General features: G+C 50.1%; 1 protein-coding gene across 1 annotated transcript; it reads left to right on the plus strand.

Moving 5' to 3' along the window:
- The first annotated feature begins 234 nt into the window (after positions 1-234).
- On the plus strand, positions 235-13,484 carry LOC119455081 (dentin sialophosphoprotein-like). The gene is made up of 6 exons (XM_049669063.1): positions 235-1,109; positions 10,754-10,813; positions 10,930-10,992; positions 11,946-11,993; positions 12,459-12,485; positions 13,237-13,484. Exons 1-6 carry the CDS (start codon positions 362-364, stop codon positions 13,482-13,484), a joined length of 1,194 nt encoding a protein of 397 aa, XP_049525020.1. The 5' UTR covers positions 235-361.
- The last annotated feature ends 2,180 nt before the right edge of the window (positions 13,485-15,664 follow it).

Consider the following 15,664-nt stretch of genomic DNA (forward strand, 5'->3'; position numbering starts at 1 on the left):
ATCAACTCGTGGTTTTGGCACGTAAAACCCGTAAATTCAATTTCTCGTTCTATTGTTAAAGTGTTTCACATACTCGTTGCATTGTTCACGAACGTGGTTTTATTGCGTTGTAATGTTTTTGACGTTTAAATTGGTTTTCCTTGATATTATCGCTGAATTATTTGTCCTACTTTGGCGCAGCTTTATGCGTGCTTAGTGTGCTATCATAAAAAGCTGCGACGTGGCTGAATCTAAACCGAATACTTAACGAGTTCACAATTCGCAATTACAGTTCCACGAGTCCAAAAAAAGGCAGAACGTCGACGCCAGCGGTCCTCAGAGCGCAGTATCTTCCAATGACAGTACTGGCGCCTCTGTCCTGATGACAAGTGTTGAGACCTTCGAGATGACGCAGTCGTTACCTCACACCAGCGATGCAACTGACGCCGACACTCACGAGGCCGCCAAGACAGACGACAGCAGCGCCGTCCAATCGATGGAATCTTCACTCGGTTCCAGCGATGCGTCAGCACTTTCAGCTGCTGCGAGCGTTCTCGAGTCGACGGAGTCCTCTCTTGAAACCAGTCAGCTGTCGCAAGTTACACCTGAGACTGGCCCCGAGGAGATCACTGATTTCTCATCGGACGCCACCGGCGCATCGGCACTGAGCACAAGCGATGTGTCTGTGGACGCAACCGATGCAACCACTCTGAGCGATGTGACTATTGACAACGCCCAGAGCGATGCTGTCACGCAGGAGAGTCTCGTCGACATAAGCACGGCGTCCGAAAGTGCGTCATCGCTATCGTTTCCTCAAGCAACGGCTCAAGATAATGGAAATGTTGCCGACAATAGCGAGAGCTCGCCCAGCGTTTCCGATGGGCCATCTAGCGCAATACTAACCGTAATGTATTCGTCATCGTTGTCGTTTACCGAAGAAATAACTCAAGTTCAAGGGAATGGTACCGAGGCCAACGAGATCCCGACAAACCAATCGCCCAGCGTTTCCGATGAGTCATCTAGCGCAATACTGACCATAATGAATTCGTCAGCGCTGTCGTTTACCGAAGTAGTAACTCAAGTTCAAGGGAATGGTACCGAAGTCAACGAGACCTCAACAAACGAATCTGGTAAGCCATCTAGCCCAAATGAGTGGGGATGCCGTTGTACTATATCCTGCACCGCTCACTTGTATTGCGTCGGCATAAGTTCACTCCAGCTTAAGTTTTTCGTAGCCGCTCTTTCTGAAGTATGATGCGCCTTAACAGTTTACATGCCTTTCTCGTGCGAGAATAACTGTCATCATTGAACTGTAGAAGAAGAGCGAAGTGGGCTAGTTCAATATTGACACGTACACATGTTTATCTTTCACTGGTACATTGGCTGACAAATGTTAAACGTTATCGCTCGGCGCAGGACGCGCCTGCATTGGAAGCTTCTCGGACGTTATCGATGCTTCTATCCATCGTCTGTGGTCACCGACGCCCATGTAATCTGATTGTATGAGCGACGCGAATTGTCTAGAACTTTCTGGAAGACACGCGGGCATCAGGGATTAATCTGGAACCTTCGATGACTCAGGTATAAAAGCCGACGCGTTTCGCCGCTGATCAGATTTTCGACGATCGCCGACTGTGTTCGCCGCTATCGTTGTGCTTTGAGTGTACCTTGCTTTTGTGGGCACAGGTTCGCCCAATAAACAACCAGTTTCGTCGTACACAGTTTTACGACTGTTTTCTTCAGCGTCACTACTACGTGACATCTGGTGGAGGTGCTAGTGCGTTCATGCAGCGAACGCCCCCGCAAAGCCGCGATCCAAGCCCGAAACCGGAGGACAACGCCAACGTCACCAAGGACCAGCGAGCTAGCCGTAGGCAGCAAGGACTTCTGCCGGAGTACGGACTTCTTCCCGAGAAGACCACAGCGATCAAGGCCAAGTCAACGACCCCAATGGCAGCCCCAGCGTCCCCCATCCTGCTGCAACAACCTCGGGAGCCCCCGACCTTCCGTGGATCATCGGCTGAAGACCCTGAAACCTGGCTGGAGACATACGAGCGGATCGCGACGTTCAACAAATGGAGCGACGACGACAAGCTACGCCATGTCTATTTTTCGTTGGATGACGCTGCTCGGACCTGGTTTGAGAACAGAGAGACCACCCTGGTTACGTGGGACCTTTTTCGTGAAAACTTCGTGAGGACCTTCACGAGTGTCGTACGAAAGGAGAGGGCAGAGGTTCTCTTAGAAACCAGGGTGCAATTGCCGAACGAGAACATCGCGATCTTCACGGAGGAGATGTCTCGTCTCTTCCGCCACGCCGACCCCGACATGTCTGAAGAAAAGAAAGTTCGGTTCTTGATGCGGGGTGTCAAAGAGCAACTATTCACCGGATTGATGCGCAACCCGCCCAAGACTGTCGCCGAATTTCTTTCCGAGGCCACAACGATCGAGAAGACGCTTGAAATGCGCGCCAGGCAATACAACCGCCGTGCCCTGACCAACTACGCCGATGCTCAAGCTCTAGGCGCCGACGACCTGCGCGAGACCATCAGAGCAGTCGTTCGCGAGGAGCTGCAGAAGCTCTTACCCAGGTCGCAGCCTCAAGTGGCATCTATCGCCGCCGTCGTCAAAGAAGAAGTTCAGCGCTCACTTGGAGTTCCTGATGTGCAGCCGCAATCGCCGCAACCCCAGCCGGAAGCGCTGACTTACGCCGCCGTTGCCCGTCGTCAAGGCCCTCCTTCACGCTCGCACCAGGGCCAAGTAACGCCGCAGTTCCGTCGCCCACCGCCGCCGCCGCAGCCAGCACGCCCGCCCGTCACCCAGCGCAGCTACCCGAGAAAGACGGACATTTGGCGCGCCCCCGACCACCGCCCGCTCTGCTATCACTGCGGGGAAGCTGGTCATGTCTACCGCCGATGCCCATACCGCGAGATGGGCCTACGAGGGTTCGCCGTCAACGCGCCGCGTCCACAGCTTGGCGAGCGGCCACGTGACATCGCCGACTACCTCGCCGGAGCCCAGTGGCAACCACGACGACCCTCACGCTCGCCGTCACCAGGACGTTACCTGTCGCCGCAGCGCCGACCATACACTGGCCCAGCCCGGGGCCGGTCCGTGAGCCCCTATCCGGGAAACTAAAGGCAGCAACCGATGGAGGTGCGGTTGCTGTACGACGCAATGCCGAAGATCCTCCGACGCCGCCGACGACGACGATTCGCGATTCATCACGACGAGATATCAGCACGCCGCCTAGCAACAGCCTTGACAACACTTCGCCGCCGAAAGAAGACCTTCCGACGCGACGTAGCAGCAGCAGAGCAAGCCGACGCAGCCGTGATCCGACGCCACGAATTAACCGCAACGCCAGACGCCGGTCTACCGATCTAGACGTGCTCATCGATGGCCATAACGTCACCGCTCTCGTCGACACTGGAGCCGACTATTCCGTCTTCAGTGGCCCGTTCGCCGCCAAGTTGAAGAAGGTGAAAACAGCCTGGCAAGGACCCGATATCCGGACAGCGGGAGGCCACCTAATAACGCCGACTGGAATCTGCACAGCGCGAGTCACGGTAAACAACCGCACTTACCCGGCGAGCTTCGTAATCCTGCAGCACTGCTCCAGGGATGTCATCCTAGGCATGGACTTTCTAAATCAACACGGTGCAGTCATCGACTTAAGGTCCAAGTCGATAACGCTTTCAACGCACAACGCGATACCACCGCATACAAGCATAAGTTACCATGCCTTGAATGTGCTTGAAGAACAAGTCACCGTTCCGCCTCGCTCCAGCGTAATGATTTCCGTCGGCACCGAAGTGCCTGCAGACATGGAGGGCGTCATTGAGGGCGATCATCACTTACTGCTCGACCGTGAAATTTGCGTCGCTAGAGGCATAGCTGAGCTACGTGCAGGGAAAGCAACGGTGATGCTCACGAACTTCAGCCCCGAATACAAGCACATTAACAAAGGCACCACGGTCGCCTACATCGACGAAATAGTACAAGCCAGCAGTGCTTTCGCCTTCACGGATTCCAGTGCACCCGCAACGACGACTATAATACCTGAACCAACTTTCGACGTCAATCAGAACCTTCCCAGGCATAAGAAAGAACGACTAAAAGCTCTGCTCCTGCAATACAAGGATTGCTTCTCGTCGTCGTCAAAAGTTCGACAAACCCCTGTCGCCAAGCACCGCATCATAACCGACGAAAATGCCCGCCCATTGCGTCAGAGCCCGTACCGAGTTTCGGCGCGCGAACGCGAGGCCATAAGGCGACAAGTTGACGAAATGCTACGCGACGACATCATCCAGCCGTCCAAGAGTCCGTGGGCGTCCCCCGTGGTGTTAGTGAAGAAGAAGGATGGAACCCTACGTTTCTGCGTCGATTATCGTCGCCTCAACAAGGTCACGAAGAAGGACGTATACCCCCTCCCACGGATTGACGACGCCTTGGATCGACTGTACAATGCAAAGTATTTTTCGTCGATGGACCTCAAAACCGGCTACTGGCAAATCGAAGTCGACGAGAGGGATCGGGAGAAGACGGCCTTTATAACACCAGACGGACTGTTTGAGTTCAAGGTCATGCCGTTTGGTCTTTGCTCGGCACCTGCGACTTTCCAACGCGTCATGGATACAGTACTGGCAGGCTTGAAGTGGCAGACTTGCCTCGTCTATTTGGACGACGTCGTTGTGTTTGCCTCAAGCTTCGAAGAACACCTGCGGCGCCTTGAAACAGTTCTTCAAGCAATCAAAACCTCCGGACTCACGTTAAAGCCAGAAAAGTGCCGCTTCGCGTATGAGGAGCTCTTGTTTTTAGGCCACGTCATCAACAAGTCTGGAGTGCGCCCCGACCCTCAGAAAACTGCGGCCATCTCCAACTTTCCTCTGCCCGCTGACAAGAAGGCAGTGCGTAGATTTCTTGGACTGTGCGCCTATTACAGGCGCTTCGTCAAGGATTTTTCACGGATCGCAGAGCCACTGACGTATCTCACGAAGGCCGACGTCGAGTTCAAGTGGGAGACGCCGCAACTCGAAGCATTTGAAGAACTGAAGCGACGCCTGCAATCGCCGCCAGTACTTGCGCATTTCGACGAAAACGCCGATACCGAAGTCCACACCGACGCAAGCAGCGTAGGACTCGGCGCCGTGCTTGTGCAGAGGACTGATGGACTAGAAAGGGTTGTAAGTTACGCTAGCCGGTCGCTATCGAAGGCGGAAGCAAATTATTCCACAACAGAAAAGGAGTGCCTCGCCATCATCTGGGCTACATCAAAGTTTCGTCCCTACCTCTATGGCAGGCCCTTTAAAGTTGTGAGCGACCACCACGCCTTGTGTTGGCTAGCTAACTTGAAGGATCCTTCAGGTCGCCTCGCACGATGGAGTCTGAGACTTCAAGAATTCGACATCACCGTCGTTTACAAGTCCGGGCGAAAGCACTCTGACGCCGACTGCTTGTCTCGCGCCCCCGTCGAACCGCCGCCACAGGACGACCAGGATGACGACACTTTCTTGGGACCAATCAGTGCCGACGAATTCGCCGAACAACAGCGAGCCGACCCGGAACTAAGGAGCCTTGTAGACTACCTGGAAGGCAAGACCGTCATTGTGCCGAAGGTGTTCAGGCGAGGATTGGCGTCGTTTTTCTTGCAAAACGACATTCTCCTAAAGAAGAACTTCTCGCCTCTCCGAGCCAACTACCTCCTCGTGGTACCCTCAGCATTGCGTCCAGAGGTTCTGCAAGCTCTCCATGACGACCCAACGGCTGGACATCTCGGTTTTTCACGCACTCTCGCGAGGATACAAGAAAAATACTACTGGCCTCGCCTCTCTGCCGACGTCGCCCATTACGTAAGGACATGCCGAGACTGTCAGCGACGCAAAACACCGCCGACAAGGCCAGCCGGACTTCTACAGCCAATCGAGCCACCTCGCCGACCGTTCCAGCAGATCGGGATGGACTTACTGGGGCCTTTTCCGACGTCGACGTCCGGAAATAAATGGATCGTCGTCGCTACGGACTACCTCACCCGCTACGCCGAAACAAAAGCCTTGCCCAAAGGCAGTGCCGCCGAGGTAGCCCGATTCTTCGTTGAGAACATCCTCCTGCGTCACGGTGCCCCAGAAGTCCTCATCACCGACAGAGGCACGGCCTTTACGGCAGAACTAACTCAAGCCATCCTGCGGTACAGCCAGACAAGCCATCGCCGCACCACCGCCTACCACCCGCAGACGAATGGCCTCACCGAGCGCCTAAATAAGACCATCGCCGACATGCTGGCAATGTACGTCGACGTCGAACACAAGACGTGGGATGCCATCCTTCCGTACGTGACCTTCGCATACAACACGGCCGTGCAAGAAACGACGCACATGGCGCCGTTCAACCTGGTCTACGGAAGGAACCCGGCAACGACGCTTGACGCCATGCTACCAGACGTCGCTGACGAAGAAAATCTCGACGTTGCCACTTATTTGCAGCGTGCCGAAGAAGGTCGACAGCTCGCCCGACTGCGCATCAAGAACCAGCAGAGGACCGACAGCCGACACTACAACCTTCGACGACGCTACGTCGAGTACCAGCCCGGTGACCGTGTTTGGGTCTGGACTCCGATACGCCGACGAGGACTTAGCGAGAAGCTGTTACGTCGCTATTTCGGACCATATAAGATCACCCGACGTATTGGCGCACTGGACTATGAGGTCGTGCCAGACGGCATTTCGCAATCACAGCGGCGCCGGGCACGACCTGAAGTCATCCACGTGGTGCGTCTTAAGCCTTTCTACGCCCGCTGACAAACTTAGGTACTTTGTTATTTTGTTATTGTTTTTTGTTATTTTGTTTATTACGCATGGTTTTGTTTTCGCTTTTGTGTTTGTTTGTAGCATCGGGACGATGCTTTTTAAGGGGAGGGTATTGACACGTACACATGTTTATCTTTCACTGGTACATTGGCTGACAAATGTTAAACGTTATCGCTCGGCGCAGGACGCGCCTGCATTGGAAGCTTCTCGGACGTTATCGATGCTTCTATCCATCGTCTGTGGTCACCGACGCCCATGTAATCTGATTGTATGAGCGACGCGAATTGTCTAGAACTTTCTGGAAGACACGCGGGCATCAGGGATTAATCTGGAACCTTCGATGACTCAGGTATAAAAGCCGACGCGTTTCGCCGCTGATCAGATTTTCGACGATCGCCGACTGTGTTCGCCGCTATCGTTGTGCTTTGAGTGTACCTTGCTTTTGTGGGCACAGGTTCGCCCAATAAACAACCAGTTTCGTCGTACACAGTTTTACGACTGTTTTCTTCAGCGTCACTACTACGTGACAATATAATCCACCTTAAGCAGCGCCCAAACAGAGGAGGACGACTAGTAAAGAAGGCAGGACTAGCGCATTAAACTAGATGTTGAATCCTCTGTCTAAGATATGCGCAGAGCAATTTCCTGTCAAGCACGTATACAGGTTCCGTAGTGTTCCTGTAAGGGAAGAATTGAGCACACCGGGTGCGGTATTTTATTTAATTTTATTTAATTTTATTTAATTTTATTTAATTTTATTTAATATTATTTAATTTTATTTTATTTATTGATTGATTCCTCGAATACTCGCGAGAGGAGGCAGGGACAAATGGTACCGTCGCTTGACAGGAAATCCTCCCTCCTAAACATATTGGCAGTTCTTATCTTAAAACAGTATGCAACAGTGATCAATACAATTCTTAAAAGAAAGGGATGTTTAAACGAATTATACTTAAAACATAGGTAACATAACTAGCACTTTTACGTGTCAGGGAAAGGTATGAACATTTTATACACGTTTTAATAAAACAGTTTTCATTTCGCATTAAAAAATGATCAGATAAAAGAGAGACATCTTTCATGTGCTCTGAAAGCTTACAGGCAATTAATGAACACTCAACAAGTGAGAACGTCGTCGTTTATTAAGACAAAAAAAGCACAGCATAAATATCGCCTTCATCAATGAAAGCTAACGCATTCTCTAATTAAAATTTCTTTCATTTGTTTCTTAAAGATACCTCTACTGCATTCAAATTCAACCAAATTATCCACTCTATTGAGAAGCTTTAGGTATAGAAATTTCATATCTTGTCTTCCGTAATTTGCTAGCAACCTCGGTGTGTTTCTCGCGCTTTGTCAGAGTTTGTATCGAGTGTAGTGTTTCCACCATCGGGACAGATATCGCTTTTACTTTGGTGTTTATTGTAGAGTGCCTAATGGACAAACTATATCATGTACAGGCACTGCTGGGCAGACGACTCCAACAAAAGTTGGAGTCGTCTGCCGTAAAAAAAGGACCTTATTTTCCCAGAGGCAACCCTTTCGGGCACATGACGTGTTTACCACGTGATTAAGTGAAGTACACGACCATGCACATCAACACCGTTAAACAGTGCCTCACTGTTCGCAGCTCTAGTGTAACGGAAACGCATCGCGGCGGATATCGGTAGGACGCTGGTATGGTATCTGAGCTTCCTCCTTGCAATTTCATGTTATTAAGGTCGATTGAGCGAAAACGCGTCGGCGACACGAATGGTAAAAAAAGGCTACGAACCCTCGACCTTTGCTGGGAGTCGAACCACGACCATCTGTGGGAGTCGAACCCATGACATTTGGTGTTAACGAAGGCGAAGTTAATTAAGGCAAAGTTAATTAAGATAGAGTTAATTAAGGCACTCGAACCCACGACCTTGGGTAGTAGTGGAACCCTCGACGTTTAGAATTACGAGCGATGACTAAGCGAAGTACATTAAGCGAATTGAGGGGGTTGTGACGTCGTGCAATTGAAATTTCGGTTGCGTACAGCGACAATAATCCAGCGATTTCCAGCTGATGTGCAGGGAAGAGGGCCGTAGAGATCGATGCCGACGCGGTTGAATGGTCGGGACGGACAAGGAATGGGCGGCAAAGGTTCCAGAAGGACGAGGAGCAGGAAGCTTGCGTCGTTGGCACGCTGTGCACGAGCGAATGTACTTTCGCACAAAATTATACATGCCACGCCAATAAAAGCGGGAGCGTAGCCCGGCGTAAGTCTTGAAGAAGTCGGCAGGGGCGCATTGCGGGTCTGAATGGAGAGCGGAGCATACATCTGTGCGCAGATGGCGGGAACGACTAACAACCATTTGCGACCGTCGGAAGCGTAATTTCGACGATAGAGAACACCATCCCGCAACTCGAAATGAGAAGCGTGGCGGCGGATAGCGCGTGAAGGGCGTGTTGTCGAAGTGTCAGAAATGCAATCCATGAGTGCCGCAATCCAGGGATCTTTGCGTTGCTCCACAGCCATGTCGACGTGCACAGGCGACGAAAACGCCGATTCGATGGCTGAAATGCAAGTCATGTCACTTGGTGTAGGCGACCGAGAGAAGGCATCCGCGTCGGTGTGTTTGCGGCCAGACCGGTAAATGACGCGTATGTCGAAGTCTTGTAACCGTAGAGCCCATCGCGCAAGGCGGCCAGACGGATCGATAACGAACATAGAGCATGGTGATCTGTAACGACGTCGAAGGGGCGGCCGTATACAGGTAGGGTCGGAATTTTCCAAGGGCCTAGATGATAGCGAGGCACTCCTTTTCGGTGACGGAGTAGTTGGATTCCGCTTTCGTTAGTGTTCGGCTGGCGTAGGCTGCTACTACGTATTCATTATGCCCACTTTTTCGCTGTGCAAGCACGGCACCAAGTCCTACGCCGCTGGCGTCGGTGTGGACTTCCGTGGGGGCCGTGGGGTTGAAATGGCGCAGTACGGGAGGCGAAGTGAGCAAACGCCGCGTAGTTTCACAAGAATCGTCGCAAGCTGTGGTCCAAGTAGAAAGTCGTGTGTCGCCACGAAGCAGCTGAGTCAACGGAGCACTGATGGAAGCGAAATACCGGATAAAACGACGAAAGCAGGAGCAGAGCCCGATAAAGCTCCGAAGTTCTTTCAGGGACGTGGGTTTCGAGAATTCGGCGACGGCGCGAAGTTTGGAAGGATCAGGGAGTATGCCATCTTTCGAAACGACGTGTCCGAGTATAGCAAGCTGCTTGGCTCCAAAGCGACATTTCTTCAAGTTGAGTTGGAGGCCTGCCTCGGTGATGCACTGCAGGACTTGTTCGAGACGGTACAGATGTGGGGAAAAATCTGGACAAAAGTCGACGACATCATCAAGGTAACATGGGCATGTCTTCCATTTTACGCCACGAAGCAGATTGTCCATCATTCGTTCGAATGTAGCAGGGGCATTGCAAAGCGCAAACGGCATAACGTTAAATTGATATAGGCCATCTGGGGTCACGAAGGCTGTCTTCGGGCAATCGGCAGGATCCATAGGCACTTGCCAATAGCCTGAGCGTAACTCGAGCGAAGAAATTTCATTTCGATCCTCAAGTGAGTGTTGTGGACTTCTTATATACTACAATTGCATTGAGTGACTACATAATTTCTTCGTCGAGGCCAGGAAACTTCCTCAGTGAATCATTCTCTTAGATTTCTTTGCGTTCAATCTCTGCGCCGATTTCATTCACGTATTTCTCCTGCCTCATTCTTTCTTTTCGTTTGGTTGCTGACTGTTCGTGAGGCGCTCTTTTTTCGTGTGATCTATTTCACAAATATATCGAGACCGAATACCCAAAATCTATAAATTCTTAAAACTGTGTGTAGGAAAATTTAACCTCCGCTGTATGTCGCTTAGGCTAAAATTTCGGAATTTATAAAATAATAATGGGTCTTAAAAGTACAATTTCTTTTCTAACGAGTACATTTCGTTTCGTAGGGGCCGCTACGAACCCTTCGTCGACCGTCGTCGACGAACATTCTGAATGGCATACAGAACGTGCGTATATTCTCTCTTTATTGGTAGATAATATTCATTGCGCTTGAAGCTGTCATGTGTGTATGGTGAATGATGCATTAATACGACTTTGTACCGTTTGTGTGTGGGTGTTTCAGGTAATCTGACGGATATTATGGTGACCTCCACGACACCAGAAACGACCGCGACGACCTTAAGATGTGAGTCCTCCGATCATCGCTTTTCGGTAACATCATGGATTCATTATTCCGGAGCAAAATAGCATCTAGTTGGGCGCGCGCTTAATGGAGACTGAATAACTTATGGAGCAAGCATCATCCTTAGAATACGATGAGCCGTTTTAATGTAGCCTTATAGGTAATCGGGGCTACTAAACGCTTTCGACGCTTGCCCTGGCCTCACTGACTTATCGTTTTAGCGAGAAGCTGTGACGGATTTTATTCATGGCGTTTGACTTCCCCAGGCAGCTCTGCAATCTTAAAAAAAAGGTTGCAGTATCTACTATCAAGTGTCACGCTATTTGCTATCTTAGTATATTTGCAGTTGGTAATGATAGAGTTAGTAATATTGCTAAGCGAACAACGTTGTCACTGTTACTAATGTGTCTCAGCTACCAATTTCAAACTCATTTACCACCACCTGATACAAAGATTCTCGCCTCTGCCTCATATGTTGAACCAGGTGTGGCGTATTCCAAAGTGGGTCTGATGTATGTGTTATACTAGAACAGAAACTTTGAATCCGGTGGTACTGAGTTGGGAAATGGTAGCTGAGACCCATTAGTAACAGTGACTGCCTTGTTTAGCTATAGTAATGTTACTAACTTTACCGTTACCAATTGCCGTTCTACTAAGGTAGCAAATGGCGTGACACTAGGTAGTACTACTACGACTTTTTTTTTCTAAGAGTGTGAGGCTTTGAGAGATGGCATAGTCGATAGTGCCGGATTAAATTTGATCACGTGCACCTAAATTATGAGCTTATTTTTTTAATTCGATAAGTATCAGATAGCTGTAGCATGGCGACAAGCTTGAAATAATAATACGAGCTGGGCAGTCGTTGGTGTACTTTCCTTCTTTTTTTTTTGTAATTTCGTTGTTCAGTACAATGCGATATCCTCGCCTTACTGTGTCTTATTGCGACGTTCTCGCAGCTCGAAAAACGCCAAGATCGAGGCTACCGATAACAGAGAGAACGAGGAGTAAGTAAAAACCGTGCGGATTAATCATTGTGGCTATTTCTTGAATTAGTTTCGTTGCATCTGCTTATACTAGGGCTGCGGTGAAGTGGCAGCGCAGTTATAGTGTGCAGCTTTTATATCGACTAGCCTCCCAATACTTAATGCGAGATGTCACTGCATAGCATTTCTTGCATATAGTTCCATAGCGCTCAGCTGCCATATGTGTATATTCATACGTCATAACTTTCCGTTCAGTATACAGTAATACAAATAGCAGGCCAGCCAAAGCCTATAAAGGGTTTAAGGCTGCGCCTCGCAGACAGCAAGGAACCAACTATATCTGTACTAAATAAAATTCAACGCCATTATGACTCATATGCTGCGCCTTCAGCTTCCACTGAGCGCGTTAACGTATTTCTGCCTTCATGTCGCTAAAGAGCTTTCACTCTGACATGTGGTATTTTTCTATTCTTCGCCATCTTTCAGAACCGCTCCCCTGGTCTAGGCTGAAAGGTAACTCATTGCCTATGCACTAGCAGCGTTTCGGTCGCAGCTTTGCGAAACGAAAGCAACATTTTATTTCATGCTTTTCATTCTTTTTAAGTATGCGTAAAATTAATGTATCAGAGTGCGCTGCTTTTTTTTTATGTCACGCGCTTACGCTTGAAGTGCACACAGCAGTCGCGTTGCACACGAGTCTCATTGCTATATGATGATGTGCGCCGTTAGGTAAAGAGAATAAAGTAGCACTAGCGCCACTAGCCAGATTGCCAGATCAGGCTGGCTCACCTCAAACTGGCTCCACACGGGAAGTGCTCGCGTGTCGTCGCTAACACCATACTGTAGCGACGGGTTTCACAATACTGCACGATAATCTGAAGATATCACGATCCGAATAACGTGCAGCTTTTCTCCGTGTTGGCTGACAGGTGTGAGGACGTCACAGGGTATGCACTGACATCGCTGCGGTTGTCATGTTGTTCTTCCGCTAGAAGTGTTCGTAAGACAAGTGTTCGTAACAGAAGTGTTCGTAAGACAAGTTCGTAAGAGAGTTCTTACGCTAGAAGAGTTCGTAAGAGAAGCTGCCAGCCAGTCGGGATGACGGACATATTATTCGCGAAAGTGACCGGCCAATGGCATAGAGCACTTACGACCCCAAAAAAGCCTCGTCAATTCTTCCCCTGGCCTTCCTTGGTGGTGCGTGCGCCTTGTCCAGCTCTTTCGTACCACTTGGTCCCTCACTACCTCGCCAACTCTTGCGCAGTACCGAACGAAAAATCGCTGGTGTGCGCCATCACGGAAGACTTCAGGTCGTACTGGCTGTCCTTCGGGTTTCCGTTTCGCTACGCGGACGTGTACCCGGACCACCTCTGCACGCACTACATTTTCTCGGCGCTCGTGTTCGACGAGTTCGACGAGACGGACTTCTCGCTCTACCCGCACAACTTCTGTGAGTGCTCTCCGCGCAGTCAGCCGGTGGTCGTCCTGCTCATTGAAAGCAAAGCGAGTTAAGCTGTAAACGTATAAGTTCTATTCGAAAAGAAAGAAAGCGTAAGCATAAATTGGCGTTGAATCGGATTCCCTTTCAGTCTCTTGCCTGACATTCTGCGTAGTAATTATAATAATTACGCGCTGTAGTGGTGCGTACAACGCTCGTAAATGTTGCCTTTCGCGTCTTTTCCCTCAAATTGCGAGCCTATTAGTCACGATCATAATATTGCTCAATTATGTTTCGCACTATTGAATTCGAATCACCTGTAGGATATCCCAAGGCAGCTCAAGAATACTGCGAAATCTTACGAATGCAGAAATCAAAGAATGAATTGGTCGTTGGTGTTCACGTGTAGCAAGCCATTCTACGGTTATTTTCACCCCTAGGAGGGTGCACAATCGTACTACGGGTTGAAAACAGTGCCATTCAGACTTCGTAACAGTATGGCGTGAATGTAGAATTTCTTTCGCGCCTAGTTTACGGGGGAATGTAGAATGGCCTTCAACCATCGGTGGGGGTAAATGGTGAACGTGGCTGTCGCGAGAAAAGAGATCGGACATTTTGGAGCAAAGCAGCTTCGCTGAACATGCCTTTTCTTTTTTTTTTTTCGCCAAGGCACGAACATCTGCGTTACCTTCCGATGGCTTCCTTCCACACATGAGAAAAGAGTGTTCCTCCTGGAGGCGTTCCTTCCTTCATTAAAATAGGTTCAATTCGGCTGGCTAATTCGAAGAACTCTGTCGTCCGCCTGTCGCGAATGCTGATACTTCAGCGTTGCCAACTTGAGCAGCTCTATTGTGACGCGAGAACGTGCTTCAAGTGTGTTTCCATCAAGTTTCATCATACCTTCCCACCCGCCGCAGTAGCACAGTGTCGGTGGCGTTGCGCTGCTGAGGTCGAACTCGCGGGTTCGAACTCGATTGCGGCGGCCGCATTTCGATGGGAGCGAAATGCAAAAACGCTCGTCTACTTAGAATTAGGCGCCCATTAAAGTACCCCAAGTGGTCAAAGTTAAGCCGGAGACCCCCACCATGGCACGTCTCGTAATCATATGATGGTTTTTATCACGTAACGCCCCAGTATTATTGCGATAGCAATTATATGGACACTTCAACGGGATTTCTGCCGTCGCCCTCGCCGTCGCCGTGAGGTTCCGTATAGATTCCAAGGGCGATAAAATCGTCGCCCCGCGCCGTATGCGCGAGTAAAAGCGCGCGGGGCGCGCGCTATCACGGAGAGCCAACGCACGGCGGAAAGCAAACGCGATTGTCGCGCGAAATGCCGGGGGGGGGGGGTATGGGGGGGGGGGAGGGAGACGAGGCGACGCTGTGCTACGTCACCAAATGCTTATCTTTCAACCCAGCGCTAGGGGAACTGGCAACGCAATCTCCCACGCGAAAGCAAAAAAAAAAAAAAAAAAAGTGGGGAGGCAGCGCGGTAGGGAAGGGGGGAGCAGCTTCTACTCTGCCAACAAATACGCTTGCACTAGCTGTGGTGGCCGTCGCCCGCACCGTCTCTTATCTCCACACGGCTCTGACCTTTGTATGCGCTGTGCATTCGCCGCTCAGTTTCCGTTGAAGCGATAGACCGCACGCTTTTTCGCCCGCTGGCTGCAGCGGCTGCGCTTGCTGCCAGCGTTTTGACAGTCGTTGTCTGCGGTCATTCAGTGTGATCTATTCATGTTTGCTTGTGCGCGATGACACCACGCTTGTCAATTCAGTTAGAAATCGAATGTGTCCAAGTTTATGCGGCCGATAAAACTACTCTACTATCCCTACTCCGAATAGCTCTCTACCAATTTGCTATCGCAATTGATGCTCCGCCTTTCGGGCGAAACTGCGACATTTTTCATTATTTTTTAACAGACCTTCCAAGTTTGTCTGTTTGTTTGTTTGTGTGCACAAAGTGAAGTTACAACCTTGCAAGTTTCGAAATAGATGTGAGCCCTCACTGTGGTTTGCTGCTTGTGCCGTGCTGTCTACCTTGTTTTGTCGTGTAGTAAAATATTTCCAGCCTCTCGATGCACTGTAACGCATTATATGATACTTTTGTCAAACACAAATTTCATCTGTGTAGACAATGAGTGCAGTCATTCGGGATCTCGGCAGGTTTTATGTAGAGACATATGCAAAGGTAAAGTCTAAAGGACAAGCTTCATCCTTGCAGGAAACTGGATGTAGGATAATATTACGCGCATTCA

Source organism: Dermacentor silvarum, chromosome 6, assembly GCF_013339745.2.
Source record: "Dermacentor silvarum isolate Dsil-2018 chromosome 6, BIME_Dsil_1.4, whole genome shotgun sequence".
Classification (NCBI taxonomy): Eukaryota; Metazoa; Arthropoda; class Arachnida; order Ixodida; family Ixodidae; genus Dermacentor; species Dermacentor silvarum.

Coding starts and splice junctions, on each gene's coding strand:
- LOC119455081 (XM_049669063.1), top strand. CDS start 362: ATGACAAGTGTTGAGACCTTCGAGATGACGCAGTCGTTACCTCACACC. Junction 10,814..10,929: donor TTCTGAATGGCATACAGAAC/GTGCGTATATTC, acceptor TGGGTGTTTCAG/GTAATCTGACGGATATTATG. Junction 12,486..13,236: donor CCCCTGGTCTAGGCTGAAAG/GTAACTCATTGC, acceptor ACTCTTGCGCAG/TACCGAACGAAAAATCGCTG.